The 16,415-nt window shown below is 38.0% G+C and overlaps 2 protein-coding genes across 2 annotated transcripts; both read right to left on the minus strand.

The window, feature by feature from the left end:
* Positions 1 to 3,909: 3,909 nt before the first annotated feature.
* LOC132188519 (pectinesterase 3-like) lies at positions 3,910 to 6,965 on the minus strand. The gene is made up of 2 exons (XM_059602999.1): positions 5,753 to 6,965; positions 3,910 to 4,811 (listed from the first exon to the last, which is right to left on the minus strand). The coding sequence occupies exons 1-2, from the start codon at positions 6,816 to 6,818 to the stop codon at positions 4,132 to 4,134; spliced, it is 1,746 nt and encodes a 581-aa protein (XP_059458982.1). The 5' UTR covers positions 6,819 to 6,965; the 3' UTR covers positions 3,910 to 4,131.
* Positions 6,966 to 11,737: 4,772 nt separating this feature from the next.
* Positions 11,738 to 16,078, minus strand: LOC132186541 (pectinesterase). Its single transcript, XM_059600520.1, has 2 exons — positions 14,939 to 16,078; positions 11,738 to 12,644 (listed from the first exon to the last, which is right to left on the minus strand). Exons 1-2 carry the CDS (start codon positions 16,005 to 16,007, stop codon positions 11,953 to 11,955), a joined length of 1,761 nt encoding a protein of 586 aa, XP_059456503.1. The 5' UTR covers positions 16,008 to 16,078; the 3' UTR covers positions 11,738 to 11,952.
* Positions 16,079 to 16,415: the final 337 nt, after the last annotated feature.

The following is a 16,415-nucleotide window of genomic DNA, read 5'->3' on the forward strand; positions in this document are numbered from 1 at the left end:
TTTCATTATTTGTTTATAGAATAAAATACATTTTACCTCCTAGACTATCTACTCATTTGCATTTTTAACCCTAATGTTTAAAAAATAATACTTTACCCCCCCTTCCCCCAAAGTATCTGACATTGACACTTGACCCCAATTCAAATTACTTCAGAGGGGTACAGTGTATTTCATGGGGGTCAAGTATCAATGTCAAATACTTTGGGGGGTAAAGTGTTACTTTTTAAACATTGGGGTTAAAAGTGCAAATGAGTAGATAGTTCAAGGGGGTAAAGTGTATTTTTCCCCTTGTCTATATATATATATATTGACGACTTGCTTATTTTTTGAACTAGCATTGATGTTGTGCATGAAGCAAAAAAAAAATTTGCATCTAATTTTGATATGAAAAACATAGGTAAAGCTAATGTCATCTTGGACATTAAAGTTATTAAAAACAATGATTGCATTATTTTATCTCAGACATATTATGTTGAAAAGATTCTTAAAAGATTTGAGTACTTTGATTATCCACCTATGTCTACACCATATAATTTAAAAATACACTTGGTTAAGAGTCATGGTGATAGTGTTTTGCAAGAAAAATATGCACAAATCATTGGTAGCTTGATGTTTTGACAAACTATACATGCCCTGATATTGCATATGTTGTTACGAAATTGAGTAGATATACTCATAATCATGATATTGAGTATTGGGATGCTATCTCTAAATTGTTGAGATACTTAAAGGGCACAATTGATTTTGGTTTATTATAGTGTGATTATCCTACTATATTGAAAGGATATTGTGATCCTAACTAGATTTTTGATTCATATGAGCAAAGCCTACTAGCTGTTATGTGTTTACTCTAGCTAGAGAAGCTATCTCATGGAAGTCTTTAAAATAGACTTCCATATCAAGGTTTACTATGGAATCAGAGTTAGTTGCCTTGGAGAAGGCAAGAGCTGAAGATGAATGGCTAACGAGCCTATTGATTAATTGATTTGCCTTTATATGCTAATTTAGTTCCACCTGTGTTTTCATTGTGATTGTTAGGCTGTCAAAGCTCGAGCAAAGAATTATAATGAGAAAGTGCACAAGATTATGAGGCAACTTATTAAGACTAGTAGTCTGGTATAATGTCTATGGACTTTGTGAGATTATAAAGGAACCCTGAAGATCCTTTGACCAAGCACTAGAAAGAAAAGCTAATGAGAGAAACATCGAGGGGGATAAGACTGATACACGAATTATGAGATTGATACCCAACCTCTGTAAATGGAGACGCCATGAATGAAGTTTAATGGGAAACGAAGTCACACATATTTACAATGTCGTACTGTCATTTTATGTTTATCCACTATCTTGGTGAGAAGATGGTGATCAGTCCATCCTTATAGTGTAAGTCAGTATAAGATGCAAAGTGATTAAGGATGAGCTTAAAGCTCTTAATGGGTCCATAGTCCCTGCCTGTTGGGATGGGTGTTCCCTTCACACACTCCTGATGAATGCCACCTATATGAGTGTGGATGTGTTACTTCTTATGAGACTTGAGTAGGTCTCTAAAGTAATCATGAAGGCCATTTCTATTGTATAACAACAAAAGATGTAGAGTGAGTGAGGATGGGTTTAAAACTCTTAATGGGTCTTGATGTGATCTTTTTGTGTGCAAAAATATCAACAATAAAATAATTACTTGAAATATGAAGAATCCTTGTAGGATAGGACTATATTGAGTGTGTCGAACCTCAAGGACTGCACAGGCATTATTATCAAGTTTATCAAGATTAAAATTAACTTAAAGAGAAGGTTGTTGATTTTATTTGAAAACTTAAGTGCATAAAAGTAAACGTAAATTAGAATTGAAATAGATTAAGGAGAGGGTAGGGTATTGACTTTTCCGTTATCCGTGCAACAATGGTTAATCATATTTAATCAGAAAAAATCATTCTATGCATGATAAAAAATAATCAAGAAAGTATTGTTATTAAGAAATAAGTATAATCCATCTTTAGTTGGCATGGACCGTCCACCTAACCAATAAGATGCAGTACGATCCGTCTTTCTTATGTATGGACTATCTAATTCCTTAATATGATACACATAATCAAGCAATAAGCATAACCCATCTTTGGTTGGTATGGACCATCTACCTAAATTACACTAAACTAGGGTGTAGTTCGATTTGTCTTCCCTAGGCATGGCCTATCAAAACCTCTTGATCAGGTGTCAAGTAAAACCATTGTATAATCATCATTCTCATAATCATAGAAAACAAGAATGATTTGAGTTCAATAAAGGTAAAAGCTTTTTAAGACAAGATAAGAATTTCACCAAAATTCAGTTTTGAAATTAAGAACAATTGCAATAAAACTTTAAGAACAATAATAAATAGTAGCAATCCTCTGAATTATACAACCATTATGCATATGAAGAAAATCTATAAATTAAAATACAATCAAACTATTGTGCTTGGATAGGGTTACATCAATACTCCATTAAGAGTTTAGCTACTCATGACTCTGCTAGGATGGCCTCCTACCATGATTTTCTTCTCTTCAACTCTTCAAGCCTCCAAGAAGATTTTGTACGAATTTGCTCCCAGCTAGCAGTGTGTCATTTCTTCATGACTTTGATGCCAATTTATATGGTGTAAACAAATCATAGAAACCCTAGAAGTCCTAGAAAAACCGTAGTCAGTCTTCTAGTCGAAGTATGAGACCTAAAACCCTTTCTATATTGGATTTAGACTTCTGCTGAATTCAGACACCCACGTTCGCTTGAGCCCAAGGAATGGTACGCTCAAGCACATGTGCGCTCAAGCCTTCTACATGTGTGCTCGATCCCAAGTCTTCAAAAGGGTCTCATCACAATTTGGAGTTTGAAGCCAAGCCAACCTAGGAATAGGATGGATTCGGATCCCCTTCGATTTTGTAAAACTTAAGATTCGCAAATTTTAAAATTCGAGCCTTCCATTACATCTAACTGTCCAAGCAAATGCAAAGGTTTGTATGTTACCAAGGCAATTGGGTTTGATATGGTGAAAACTAAAATTATTTGCCTTGGTAACGCACAAACCTCTCTCCATCATTCAATGCCAAATATACAGGTTGAAAACTCTACGACCCCAACACTATTTATAACATACCCAATAGCCTTTCGGGTTATAACATAACAACACCTTAGAAATGTCATCATCACAATCAGTATATAGATCTGCAGCATAAACCTATGAATCACATCTTTGGTCGCTGTCTCTTTCATCAATGACAATTCCTCCATAAACTCCTCTGTCGTTAGTCAATAGTTTACTCCCAGAAAGAATCAAAAGAAAATTAAAGACCTACTAAAAACTATTATGTTATTCTTAAGTAAAACATAAAAAAACATCAAATCCAAGACCTACTGCAGCTCAAGCAACAGCAAACTTGTCTTATTCATAAGCAAAAAATGAAACTACAAAATCAAAAATATAGTAAAAAACACCCTACTCCCAGCCTTCAACCTGATGCATAAAGGCTGGCGGCTGGAAGAAGGGTGGCCGGCGAGCACGGTGAACGGTAGCATGGATGTACGGAATTGATGGAAAAAGCCAAATCTGATTTTGAAGAAAATAGATCTATAAACCCCGTTAGATCTAGTGAGATGGTGGTGAGTAGAACATGACAGGCCAGCAAAAAGTCTGGAAAGCGAATCTAAGCAAAGGAGAGAGAAGAGAGATGAAGAGAAAGGAAGAGGAGGGATCCCTCCTATATCAAACTACCATTGGTAATTCCAAAAAACTCAAACTCATTGTTTTTTAAGATGTCAAACAATGTATAAAAGCCGTCTTTATGATTCATTCAATCTCGATCATAAAATTTGGTAGGAGTTTAACTACAACTGAAAGAATGTTTTTTTTAAAAAAAAAAAAAAACACTCACTATGTATAACGTTTTGAGTTTTACACACACATTCCCAAGAGGTAGCTCAATTAGCTGGGATCACATTTAACGGAGCGAAGGTCACTAATTCGAAGCCCCTCTCCCTCTTGTGCCAACATGTTAAAAAAAAAACAAAAAAAAGTCACACAACAATTTTTATGTCGAAAAGAAAAATCTATATATTCCGTTATTTCCTTTTTAATCTCTTGCCTTTCATTTTGTCAGATCATAAGGATGCATCGAACTTGACTTCAGTTTGTGGTAACCAATCACTGCCCTGTATAAAGGAGTCCACGGTAAACTTGGCAGCCTCATCCGCCGTTAGAGTGGGCTTATAACCGGCCCATTTAACCCGTTTGTCTACAGTTGCTCCCTCCCCTGTATTCTGGTATTCCGCGTAGAATATGGTGTTCGGCGGCTCAACTTTGGAGACCCATTCTATCCACCCCACCGGATTCAAGAACGACCCGATATCCGACTGCATAATAACTGTGGTGGAGTATTCTTTCCAGGGCCTTCCAAGGTACGTCGGCGCTGTAAGGTTGTCGAAAGGGGAGAAAGACGATTTTTGGATGGAAATGCCGGTGTTCTGATTCGGATCCTTCTTGCCCTGAGCTGTGATGGTGTTGAACTGGTTGGACATGGGCTGCCGGGGCTGGATGTTGCAGCCCTGGAAGACCGCGGCTGCGTTTCCGAATATGAAGTCGATGGTGCCGGTAATGTCGCATTCGCGGTAGAACTGGCGGTTGGAGTGGGCGTAGAGGGTGTCCTGGAAGGCGTTGAATGAGCATTTGTACAGCACGGACAGATCGGAACCTGACCGGAAGGCAACCGCCTGGTGCTTCGCAGCCCCTGCTGTGTTAAAGAATCCCATTTCTTTTGCAATGAACCCCTTCCCCGCCACCGCTGTTCATCACATTTAAAAATTTATAATAATCAATATCAATAAATTGAATATTCAAAGTAATGAATCATGTAATAAAATAAGATAATATGAAGTGAGAACACATTTTCTGGAATTTACCCATGTCATTTTCTGGGTCCCGGGACAAGCGCAAAAATCGGGGAAAGCATGTTCCGATGTTCGTGTCGTGGGCCAACAAAGAATCGGACAGACCAAAGAACATCCTATCCCACTAACGTGGCGCTATCTTAGAAAATCTTTCCATATTATTTACAGTAAGATTTGATTTGCGTTTATTTTAGACTTTTTTATTTTTATTTTTATGAATTGGTGATAACCTGATAGGGATAGCTTAACCAGCAAAGATAACAAATAAATAATAATATTTATCTTCGGATTAATGATATTTTTAATTACCGTCAATTATCTAACAAGTGGGACCACATGTAAATATAAACCAGACAGACACGCACATGGTGGGGGCCTCGGCCACTCACAGTATCAACATGCAATTTTATTCTAATAGTGTAAAAAATGGTAGGGGATCGAATTTTAAGATAAGATAGTGGCATCCAATTCACATGGTTACACATAAAACCATGTAGTTTCCTTTGGTATCATCCACACATGGCACATGGGTTTTCTCTATCAAATTCTGGGGAACAATCATGGCGTTGCGCAGAAATCACATTATATTTGACAGATAGCTAATTAATCACATTTACCTACCTCAGAGGCCCGACAAGGTCCTAGAAACAACAATAATCTTTAATAGCTTTAATATTACGCAGATTTATGGTTGATTTATTTATAACTTTTATGACAGCCAGGCTTTTACTTTTTTCTTATTTTAAGGAATATGTTTATGTTTTACTAATTAATGATTATTAATAATTATGATTTAGTGGACAAAAAGAAAGTGATGAAGATCAGGCGAACATACCGAAAGTGGCGGTTTTGAAGGTGGGAGTGCCGTCGACGAAGTTCAAGTTGCCCGAGACGATGGTCTTAGTCGGGCCATCCCCGTACATCATCACATTCCACTTGTTCTTATCCAGTATCACATTTTCAGAATAGTTTCCTTCCTTTACATATATCACAAATCTCGTTTCGCTCTTCTTCGGCACTGCCGCCACCGCCTCGGTGATCGTCTTATAGTCCCCGCTGCCGTCCTTCGCCACCGTCGCAGACGCCGTCGTGCTGGTCTCCTCCAGCAATCTCCGGTCACCGGGGCTAACCCACTCCGGAAATTCCCCTCCGAACCCGAGCAGCCGCCTCCGGTGAATGGGAATGTTAAAATTCGACAGTAAACCGAGAATCTTGGCCACGATTGCCAAACTATTGCTGGCGAATTCGGTGGAATTCTCCATGGCGGTCCTCACATCGTCAACCAGCGTGGAGTTGAGCTCTTGCAGTGTGTCCAGGCAGGTTTCTTGGTCGGTGATGGAGGCGCTCAGCCATGTCTCCAAGTCGTTGATCTTCGCCGACGTTAATAGCTTCTCGCCTTGACCGACTTCCATGGATGATATGGAATCATTGAGCCGATCCACCGCGTCTTCAAAAAGGTCTTGACAGACATTTAGAGCGGCTTTGAGATTCGCGTCGTTGGTGCCGGCGATGAGCCTCGCCGGTAAGTCGGCGGCGAGCTTGGAGAGCTCGTTGATGGCGACGTGTAGAGAGAGCTTGAAGAGGACCTCCGGATCGGTGGTGTTGGTGGTGTCCAAGGAGGAGATGCTGGACAAGCACGAGGTTGGGTACTGAGTCACACTGCAGAGCGCTTTGAGTGACGCGGCCGGGGTCAACTCGGCCGTGGGAACCGAGTTGGGTGAAGGCGACGAGCTGTTGCGCTTGTGTATCAAGATTCCCGCAACTGCGCCGATAACCACCGTTAAAAGGACGATGGAGGAGACAATGACGATGATCAGACGCCTCCGTGTCCTTTTCCGGAATGCTTGCTGTTCAATCTCGTCCACCTTGCCGTAGCCCTTGAAGGACTTGATCGAATCCATTATAATTTGATTACTTTTTGTTGTTGATTGAGTAGTGGTGGGGGAATATATTTTCAGGGGTTTTCGTTGATGGGAAAAAGCAAGAAGATTGGAGGGTTGAAATGGGTTGGATGTGTTTTTATAAGAGCAGGGGGAAAGACAGAATCTATCTCTACGAGGCTTCTTGTTTAAGACTTAAGAGTAATTAAGATTATCATTAATCAAATCAAATAAGTTTTTATTCATATTAATTCCAATAAGAAACATACGCGTTCTACTCCAAGTGGCGCATCTAGTAGTACTTATGACCGGGGATAGGATAGAATTAAATACTAAATATCTCCAAGTTTTCATAACTTTATTTTATTTTTTCTATGGTTTTATTTTTATCACAGAAGGTCTCTGTGATTTTAATAATAGACCAAATTAATCATTCTATCAGTTAACTGTTAGTTGACTTAACAAAATTTCACGTTAACAAATCAAATGTTGACAAAGGGGGTGGCCAATTTTTTTCTTTATATATATATACATTTTTTTTAATTCAAAAAAAAATTAAGTGGGTGCCACGTGTCAATATTTGATTGATCCACGTGAAATTCTGTTAAATCAACTAACGGTCAACTGACACAATTACTAATTTGGTCTATTATCAAAACTTGATAAAAATAAAATCCTATGAAAAAAAAAATAAAGTTATAAAACCTCATGGGGTATTTAGTATTTAACCCTTATTATTATTATTTTTTAAAAAAGGTGGATTGAATATAATATGAATTTTTCGTTAGACTATAGATGTTATAATCAACTACCAAAATACACAAGAGAGATATAAATTAATAATTAAAAAGAACAAATGTGTAAGGATTATTACATCATTGGAGTTTAATTTGATATAGTGAAGTCCTCAAGAGATAGCTCAATCGGCAGGGACCACGCCTAATGAAGTGGAGGTCACTAATTTGAATTTTTCAAACCCTCTTCGATGGACAAGTCAAAAAAAAAAAAAAAAAAAAAAAATTGATATAGTGAAAAAGTTAGCTTAAGAAGAATTGGGTAATTTGGGTTCAACAAGGTCATAAAGATGGGTTTGAAAACATAAAGCAAATGAGACAAAAATGCATTATACACTTTCTTTCTTTCTTTCTTTTTTTTCAGAAATACTAACGCTTTTCAAATTTTTTTTCTCTATAAATGGTAGTACACAAATAAAATAGGTATACGACTCCCTTCCCCCTCCCCCTCCCCCTCCCGGTCCCGGGGTCCTTTTTTCGCCTCCACCGTGGATAGCACGAGGCGCATATGTCAATGATCCTCGGAGTGCATAAACATTCCACCTACTAAAGTTGTGCATGAGGGCATGTCTATGCATGGTTTTTAGGCTGAATTTGAAGCAGTTGTGAAGATTGGCTACCCCGATCAGGGATGTAGTGGTCCCTTCTACAAATAGCTAATAGTGGCTACGCGTGGCTAGCTGGCGGTGTCGCGTGTTGGGTTTTTGTTGTTTTCAAATAAGATTGTCTTCTCTTTAGATCTGCTTTCAGTAGCGATCTATGAAGTAAAGTTTTAATCAGTTTCTTAGGTTTTGGTTTTACGAATCCTTATAAATAAGAATTGCCACTATGGTAAAGACAGTAAAGGGGATTGTATTTGGTAAAGCACTAGTAGCAGAAATGAAAAAGCCAGAAAATCAATGACCTAGTAATGGATATAGACGTGATTCGTTAGAATTTACTGTAAATTTGAAACTAATTGTTTTTTACCCAGAGTACATTAATATACATAATTGAACACAACTCTAACCCAAAAGCCTAAGCTAATAGGCTAAGGTTCACTTAGAGATATTAAGCACTCTTTTCTTTAATATTTTCTCAATGTGGGACACAACACTCACAAGTGTACTCACAACAGATATTGTCTTGTAATAGCTCGAGATGTTATTATGTGTGTCATAGATAATGTTTAGGTTGTGAAGATTTTAAATTGTATCTTTGGCATTATACGAAGCATTTTGCTCCATTTGATTGTTATATCAATGAAATAATAATATATTAAAAAAAAAAGTATAATAATAAATAATTGATTTATACATATCATAATTTATTCCATGTCTAAATATTTTACTGTGGTATTAGACCAACCCCGGTTTCGTGGACCAAATGCTTTAGAATGGTTCGAGCTGTACATAGCAAGGTGACAAAATGAAAAACAATACGCGTAAAATGTTGCCGGATTTTTTGGGGAGGAAGTGGGAAGCTACGTACAGGAAACACCATATGTCGATTCCTCTATCCACATAGTTATATGTATATATAATATATTATAAGATCCGTCAACTATATTTATAATACTCTCAATCTAATGATATTTCGAACTTAATTGCGTATAATTTTTGTTTGTTTAATATTTTTATATATAACTTTGTCGGATATTCTATAAATTTATAGCATTTTCAATCACCATAAACCATTTAAGGGTGATAGTTCAACGGTCTAAGAAAATTTTTAAATTTTTAAAATGGCCAAAGTACACGTTAGGACATGAGTACCTACAATTTCCCCTATCTATTTAGCTTTCTTTTTGTTCTGCTGCATAGTATTCCTCTACAACTTCCTTCGCATATTTGACAAGCTGTGCTGGGTGCAAAAGCTCACCCCCAACCTCCACTGTATTTCTATGTAGCCATATTGATCCTACATGCAACAGTGGCCACTAATTTGATATTTTCCTTTTGGAAAGAGTTCACATATTTTTCTTAAATTACCACTCAAAATTTTAATTGGGACAATTTCCCCCACCCTCCAAACTACAAAAAATTGTCAATGTTCCTCCCAATGACAAAACTACCCTTAGTAAAATAAAATTTTTTTAAAAAATTACTAACACTTCTAGAAAAAACCTAGACCTAAAAATAAAATAATAAAAAAAAAATTCCAAAGGGTGGCAAATTTAAAATTAAAAAAAAAAAATCCACTGTATAAGAAAAAAATTAAAAATTTCTGTCTGTTTTTTTATAAAAAATATTTTTGTAATAACTTTTAAAAATAAACATTTCTGTTTTTTAAAAAAATAACAATTTTTGTTTAAGAAAATAAAAATTTTCGTTTAAAAAATAATTTTTTTTTTTTAAAATAAAAATCTTTCTTTTTAAATTAAAATTTTATTTTCTAAAAAAATTAAAATTTTATTTTTTGAATTTACAGGGGTATTTTTGTCTTATTGAGAAAAACACATGGACATTTTTATCTTTTTGCTAACCTTAAGGGGGGACATTGACAATTTTTTGGTAGGTAGGGAAGATGACATTATTACAATTGAAAGTTTGAGATGTACATTGTCAATTGGGTAGTAGTTTAATAGGACTACGTGAATTTTACCCTTTCCTTTTCAAGCTTTTGCTAGAGGTCACCTACCACTTGGAGAAAATCGTCCCCACTTCTATCACATTTTTTGAATTTTTCGAGAACATTCTCCCCATGCTACACATAATGAAGGATATCGCCGCAAAATATGACATATGTTTTCCTCCTCCACCCCACACATCGGACACAAAGGGTCTTGCGTCACTTTCTTTTTGAATAAATTTTCTTTGATTGGAAGCATATTATTACATGTCTTATAAAGAAAGACTCTCACCACACCATTCACATTCAAAGCCCACAAAAACTTCCAAATTTTCTCTACAATCTACAAAATTCAGTCGAGTCAATGCAGTCATTATAGAGAAGTCAAATTTTAGTACAAAATGTAGGCACATTCTGGTACCATAAGCTTTTATGCACCTAACAATATGTTCCATTGCAAGATAAATTTTTCAGGTGTCAGGCTCTTAGTGGATGGATATTTAAATATAAGAAAACAAAAGATGACAAGAAATAGTCAAATCCTACTTTCTTTCTTTCTTTTTGTTAATTAGATATACCTAAAATAATACAACCTTATGCAATGTCACTCACCGCAAATCATGTAAGAGATCGATTTGATAATTGTGTTTCTACAAGCAATCCATGATGTTGTGAATGCTATTCTTATTTTATTGTCCAACTCTACGTTTTCTTTCACTTTCTCAAGAATGCGAAAGTCTTACAAATTTTTAAATGAAAATTGAAAGGTTCAAAGGATTCACTTGAGATATTGGATTAATAGTTGGATCCTATACGCACATTTGGACGGCCATGCATACACCACACCTGCATGTGAATGTGATGTGATGATGTGAAAGCTCCATACGCGTAACCGCTGATTACGCCAATGAATACTCTCAAGCTTTTTTATTTATCTTTTTCTTTTCTTTTCTTGCCATGCTTTCCAATCATTTTGTCTTTTGAAATTATTTTCAAGGTTATTTTTCTCATTTAAAAAAATGGATCACAGGAAATTGGAATTTTTTCAACTGTGATTACATTAAATATTAATTATTTTTCTTATACGTAAAGATCAAGCATTAAAATTAGTAGAAAATTTGTGTACACATGCATGGCTTACTGTACGTCTTAGGCTTTGTTTATGTTTTCCAACACACTTTTGAGCTCAACCTCTACAAAAGAAACCCCAAACATTGGGTTTCAATATGCATCAAGGCCCAAGGGAAGTCTGCAATCTCCTCCATCCAGCACCCATACGCTATGAGAAGCTCTTATCCAACATCAATTAGACACAAGAATTTGCCAGCACTCTAAAACCTAGCAGAAATTAAGGTTTCTCGCATATATAGTATTAAAGAGGCTTAATTGCGTGTGAAACTTTTTCCTAGGATCAAATTTCTACTATTGTTAAAATTGCCACAAATTGCCACTTGATTAAATCAATTTTGCCCGAAAATTACAAGGTCTAGGTCCAGAAGAATTCATTCAATCACAGTCGACACTTCCACCCCTTCTCCCTTCCCAATATTCTTACAATAAAGGAGAACATCAATGATAAAAATTAAGAAAATAAAAAGACAGAAAAACGGCAATGCATTCACTTCTCTTTGAAAACTCACAAACATTAATTCTAATGATGATGACAATCCATGCTAAACAGACATTCACAAATATCACATGCTCATCTTATATATCAAATAATTAGCCGTCTTTAGCAAGCAATGCCGCACAAGACTTCCAACCGACCAATGCTTCCACAGAGCATTATTGACAACGTTGTTATATGCTTTTTAAAGACCAAGAGAAAATGGAAAACCAGTAGAACCCAACCAACTACTGCCGGCAATGAAATTCCCGGGAGTATAAGCTTGAGCCTCAGAAGCGCTAGTGATCACCTTGAACCCCTTCCAGCTCACCCTGCCTGAGGTTCCAGCGCCGGCGCCGGTGTTCTGATATTCCCCATAGAACAATGTGTCAAGCGCAAAAGTCCCATCCCACTCGTGCCATCCGGCGGGGACAATTACGTCACTTATCGACGACTGCAAAATAACGGTCCTGGAATATTCCTTCCAGGGTCGGCCAAGATACGTCGGAAAGCTACTCTGCACGGGCAGCAAATCAGATGTGGCTCCGATTCTGCATTTATGGATTACGATTCCGGTGTTTTGGTTCGGGTCGGTTCGGCCTTGGGCTGTGACCATGTTCTTTTGACCCGCATTCGGGCGTCGTGCATGGATGTCACAGTCTTGCAGCACGGCAGCGGCGTTTCCAAAGATGAAATCTACGGTGCCTGCAACCAGGCAGCCCACGTAAAACTGGCGGTTGGAGTGCACGTAAAGGCTGTCTTGGTATGCAAGCACATCGCAACGGTAAAATGCCGAGAGGTCCGCCCCGACCCGGAGAGCTACCGCTTGGTGCTTTGAGGGACCAGCTGAGTTTTGGAAGGTTATGTCCCGGGCCAAAAATCCTTCGCCAACCGCCGCTGCAACCACATGGAAAACAAATATTTCAATTAAATAAAATCTAAAATTCAATAATAATTTTAAAAAAAATTAGTCACATTTGAGATCGCTGAAGATCCTCTTTCTAACATTACTCAATAATTGAACCGGAGAGGCTCAATATAAATTGGGACCTTAAGCAAAATGTTAAAATGAAGATAATGTCTTTTTAATTATAGGATAACAATATAATGCAATTTTATATTAAATATAAAATATTTAAAAATAATTCTTTTCTTTTTTAAAGCAAAATTACTAATCAATTATTGTTATGTATTTAGAATTTGATTAGGGATGATGACAAAAAAAAGTGAAAAAAGGAAGGGTAGGGTACATGTGCTTTTGTTTGAATCTTTAAACAACCCTTTATCACCTTTCGTCTTTATTTTTCAGCCCTCAATGAATGCTAAATAATCTCTCTCTCTCTTTTCAAGGTCTTACTAATTTTTTTTTTTTTTTTTTTTTTTGGTAAAGGCTGCTTAACCACATGCATCCGCTGTCGCCACCGATGCTGCCTCACATCGCCTCCGGCGAAGAGAAAGAGAGAGAGAGTTTCGGCGGAAAAAGGGAGAGAGATCTCATCATTGGGAGGTGGCAACAAGAAAGAGAGAGAGGGAGAGAGAGATCCAGCCATTGGGGGTGGATCGCAGCCACCCCCCAAGCCACTAGGGTGGTTCACGGCCACCCCCAGGGTATAGGAGGTGGCTCGCGGCCACCCCCAAAGGCCGCCCATCGAGGGTGGCTGCGGTCCACCCCCGCCATTTCTAGGGTGGCGCACAACCACCCCCGCCACCTTCATGGGCTATTGTTCTTCTCTTGCATTCTTCTAATTTTTTTTCTAATTTTTTTTTTTTTTTTAATGAGGAAATAAATTATTCTAATATTCTATTCTTATTTTTTAAGTTTTTAATGTGACAGTTGCTTAATAGTGTTCACAAAACTCCTTTTTGATGCCCCTACCCACCTTATTCTCTATGCAAACAGATTTGGACCAATTTTTTTAAAATAAAAATAAATAAATAAATAAACCATGTGCTTTTCAGCGGTATCATAAATGGTACCAATTGCCCATTTAAAGGCTTTAAATTGAGATGCTGGGCTAGTGAGCTGTGACGCATAAATGACATAACAAAGAAAAAGGCTCCAAGTTGTCCTACTAAAAAACAGATGCAACCGATCACTTAAAACGAAAGACGACAGCAGATTAGATTAGATTATAAAAGCGCGTTGGGTTCCTGTGGGACCCGGATCGGTCCCCTACAACATCGCCTGCTTCGGTCCCTAATTACATCTACAGCTGTTTGTTTAAATATTATAAAATGGACTAACCTTAATTATATTAGTTCTTATCCCAATTAAATCTTTTAATAAACAATCTATAAACGAATCTTTTAAAAAAAACAAAAAAAGTAATAAAAACAAGTAGAATGAAAGATGAAGGAAGTTTCCTGCTTGCTAGCTTTCTAATACCCAAGTGGGGAAGAAAAGAAAAAGGCAGGGAGCATTGAACCAATTAACCAAAGGTCAAATATAGCCATTTACAGTGAAAACGACTAATCACCGGATGTAAACGGCACTTGCATTCATTAGCCCTAAACTGAAAACATATTTCGGCACAAAACTATTTTGAGTTGTATATACATACCATATAGAATATAGAATATAAGCATATAAGCATATATGCTTTAGATGCTCCAGAACTATATTAATTAAAAATAAAAAAGAGTAAAGAGAGATCTCTGTGACTTCCTTTTAGTAAAAACGATTCCGCGTTCCGATCATTATGCGGTAAACGACGAGGCGGACAAAAGGACACTCTCATTTGGCAGGCCCCAACACATGTTTCGCCGAAAAGATATAATAATAATCCATTTTCAAAAGTTTGAAAAACTATTTCCAAACAAACCACATGTGCTCTTCAATTCTAGAGAGAATAATTGGTCGTTTCCTTCCTCTAGAGCATGGGTTTTATGCTTGACAAGCCAAACAAAACATATCTTCAGAAACTTGTGACAATGGTGAAAACGTAACCAATGGATATATTTATTTAACCTATACGGAAACTTTGATGGCATTAATGGGTGTGGATAACGTAGGCATCTCAATATGTGCTGCGACTTTTACTTACTTACCAACCTAACGTGATCAATGGAGCCCATCACGACATGTGCCAAACGTACATTTATTCACACATCCCAAAACATTATCCCAGAATCCCAATTGATAAATAGATTTGCTAAAAAATAAAAAATAAAAACGAAGGTGGAGGACATACCGACTGTGGCGGAATTGAAGGTGGTGCTGCCATCAACCACATTCCTGCTTGCTGTGATGATGGTGGATGTTCTCCCATCTCCCAAAAACATGATGTTCTTCTTCTTCTTCGGCACATCAACGTTTTCCCTGTACACGCCCGCCTTGATCCGAATTACGTACCTCGTTTTACTATTTTCCGGCGCAGCCGCCACTGCCGCCGACACAGTTTTGTGGTCGCCACTTCCATCCGCCGCTACGACAACGTTCGGCGTCACGGAGGAAGACTGCAACAGCCGCCTGTCCGCAACCGACAACCACTCCGGCCATTTTGTTCCGTCCACGTCCGCATCCACGTCCTCCTTCAGCTTCCGGTTCAGCGTCATTCTTTCGTTGGCTATGTCGGTGTCGGTCATGTTCTTGATCATCGCCAGCGCATTGCTACACATGCGTTCCACGTGCTCCTCGCCCGCCAGCAACACCTCCCGCACGTGCTTGTCGGCGTCGTCGTGCGAGAACCCGTCCAGGCAAGTCTCTTGGTTGGTAATTGCAGAGCTGATTAGTGTTTTGAGGTCGTCAGCGTGGAGGGACAACGACTTCTTGTTGGGGTACAGATGGAGATCTTCCACCGCCTCGTGGAGCTCATCGAGGGTTTCGTCAATGGTCTCCAGGCAATCATGGAGAGCCGTCTTCTCGCGCTTGGTGAGATTCTTTCTGGTTTTGATCAGCTTCTTGACGGCGAAGTAGTTGTGCTCAACGGCTTCGGTTGTGAGATTCAAGGACTTTTCTATGACGTCCTTTTGGCTGGCCAATTTGGCGCCGGCTCCGGGGGCGTTGGCGATAGCTGAGTAGCATAAATCGGGGTACAATGTGCTGCTACACGAGCTTTTAAGTACGGCATGGGAGGCGGCGGAGAGTTGGTTGTTGCCGGAGTTCTTCCGGGAGTTAACTCCGGCGACAACGCCAACAATTGTAGCTACTATCAATAAGGTTGCGAAAAGAGCCAAGAACAGCTTCTTGCTTTTCTTGGAGACGTGAATGTGTTTTCCGGATTCCATTTTCTCCGCCATGAATTCCTTGATTTGGGTCATTTTAATGGCGGAAAGAGTGGGAGAGTGTAGTAGTAGTACTACTACGGAGAGCTGAGTAGAGACGAGTCGAAGGAGACTGATATATATAGAAAAAGCCAAGTCACAGACTGTAATAATGATGCTTCTTCGTTTTTACTAGTGGCTTTTCTATTAAATTATTCACAAACTAATATAGCGGAATAATTAAATTATTTACAAAGCTAATAAACTATTTTCAGTCAACAATTACTATTTGTGGTGATTCAATCTTCCTAAATAAATCTTTAAAGTGGTTAACGAGAATTCAATTCTCGAAATGAGAATAGTTAATCCTATTAATGTTAGTAATCTTGAGTTACACTGAATTTTTTACGGGGTTGGTCGATGGAACATACTCCCAGCAGACATGTATTATTATAGTCACACTCA

The sequence above is a fragment of the Corylus avellana genome, chromosome ca7 (genome assembly GCF_901000735.1).
Source record: "Corylus avellana chromosome ca7, CavTom2PMs-1.0".
NCBI lineage: Eukaryota > Viridiplantae > Streptophyta > Magnoliopsida > Fagales > Betulaceae > Corylus > Corylus avellana.

Excerpts from the sequence above, each read along its gene's own strand:
- LOC132188519 (XM_059602999.1), bottom strand. The coding sequence starts at position 6,818 with ATGGATTCGATCAAGTCCTTCAAGGGCTACGGCAAGGTGGACGAGATT. Across the intron at positions 4,812-5,752 it reads CTTCAAAACCGCCACTTTCG|CGGTGGCGGGGAAGGGGTTC; the intron begins GTATGTTCGCCT and ends TGTGATGAACAG.
- LOC132186541 (XM_059600520.1), bottom strand. The coding sequence starts at position 16,007 with ATGACCCAAATCAAGGAATTCATGGCGGAGAAAATGGAATCCGGAAAA. Across the intron at positions 12,645-14,938 it reads CTTCAATTCCGCCACAGTCG|CGGCGGTTGGCGAAGGATTT; the intron begins GTATGTCCTCCA and ends ATGTGGTTGCAG.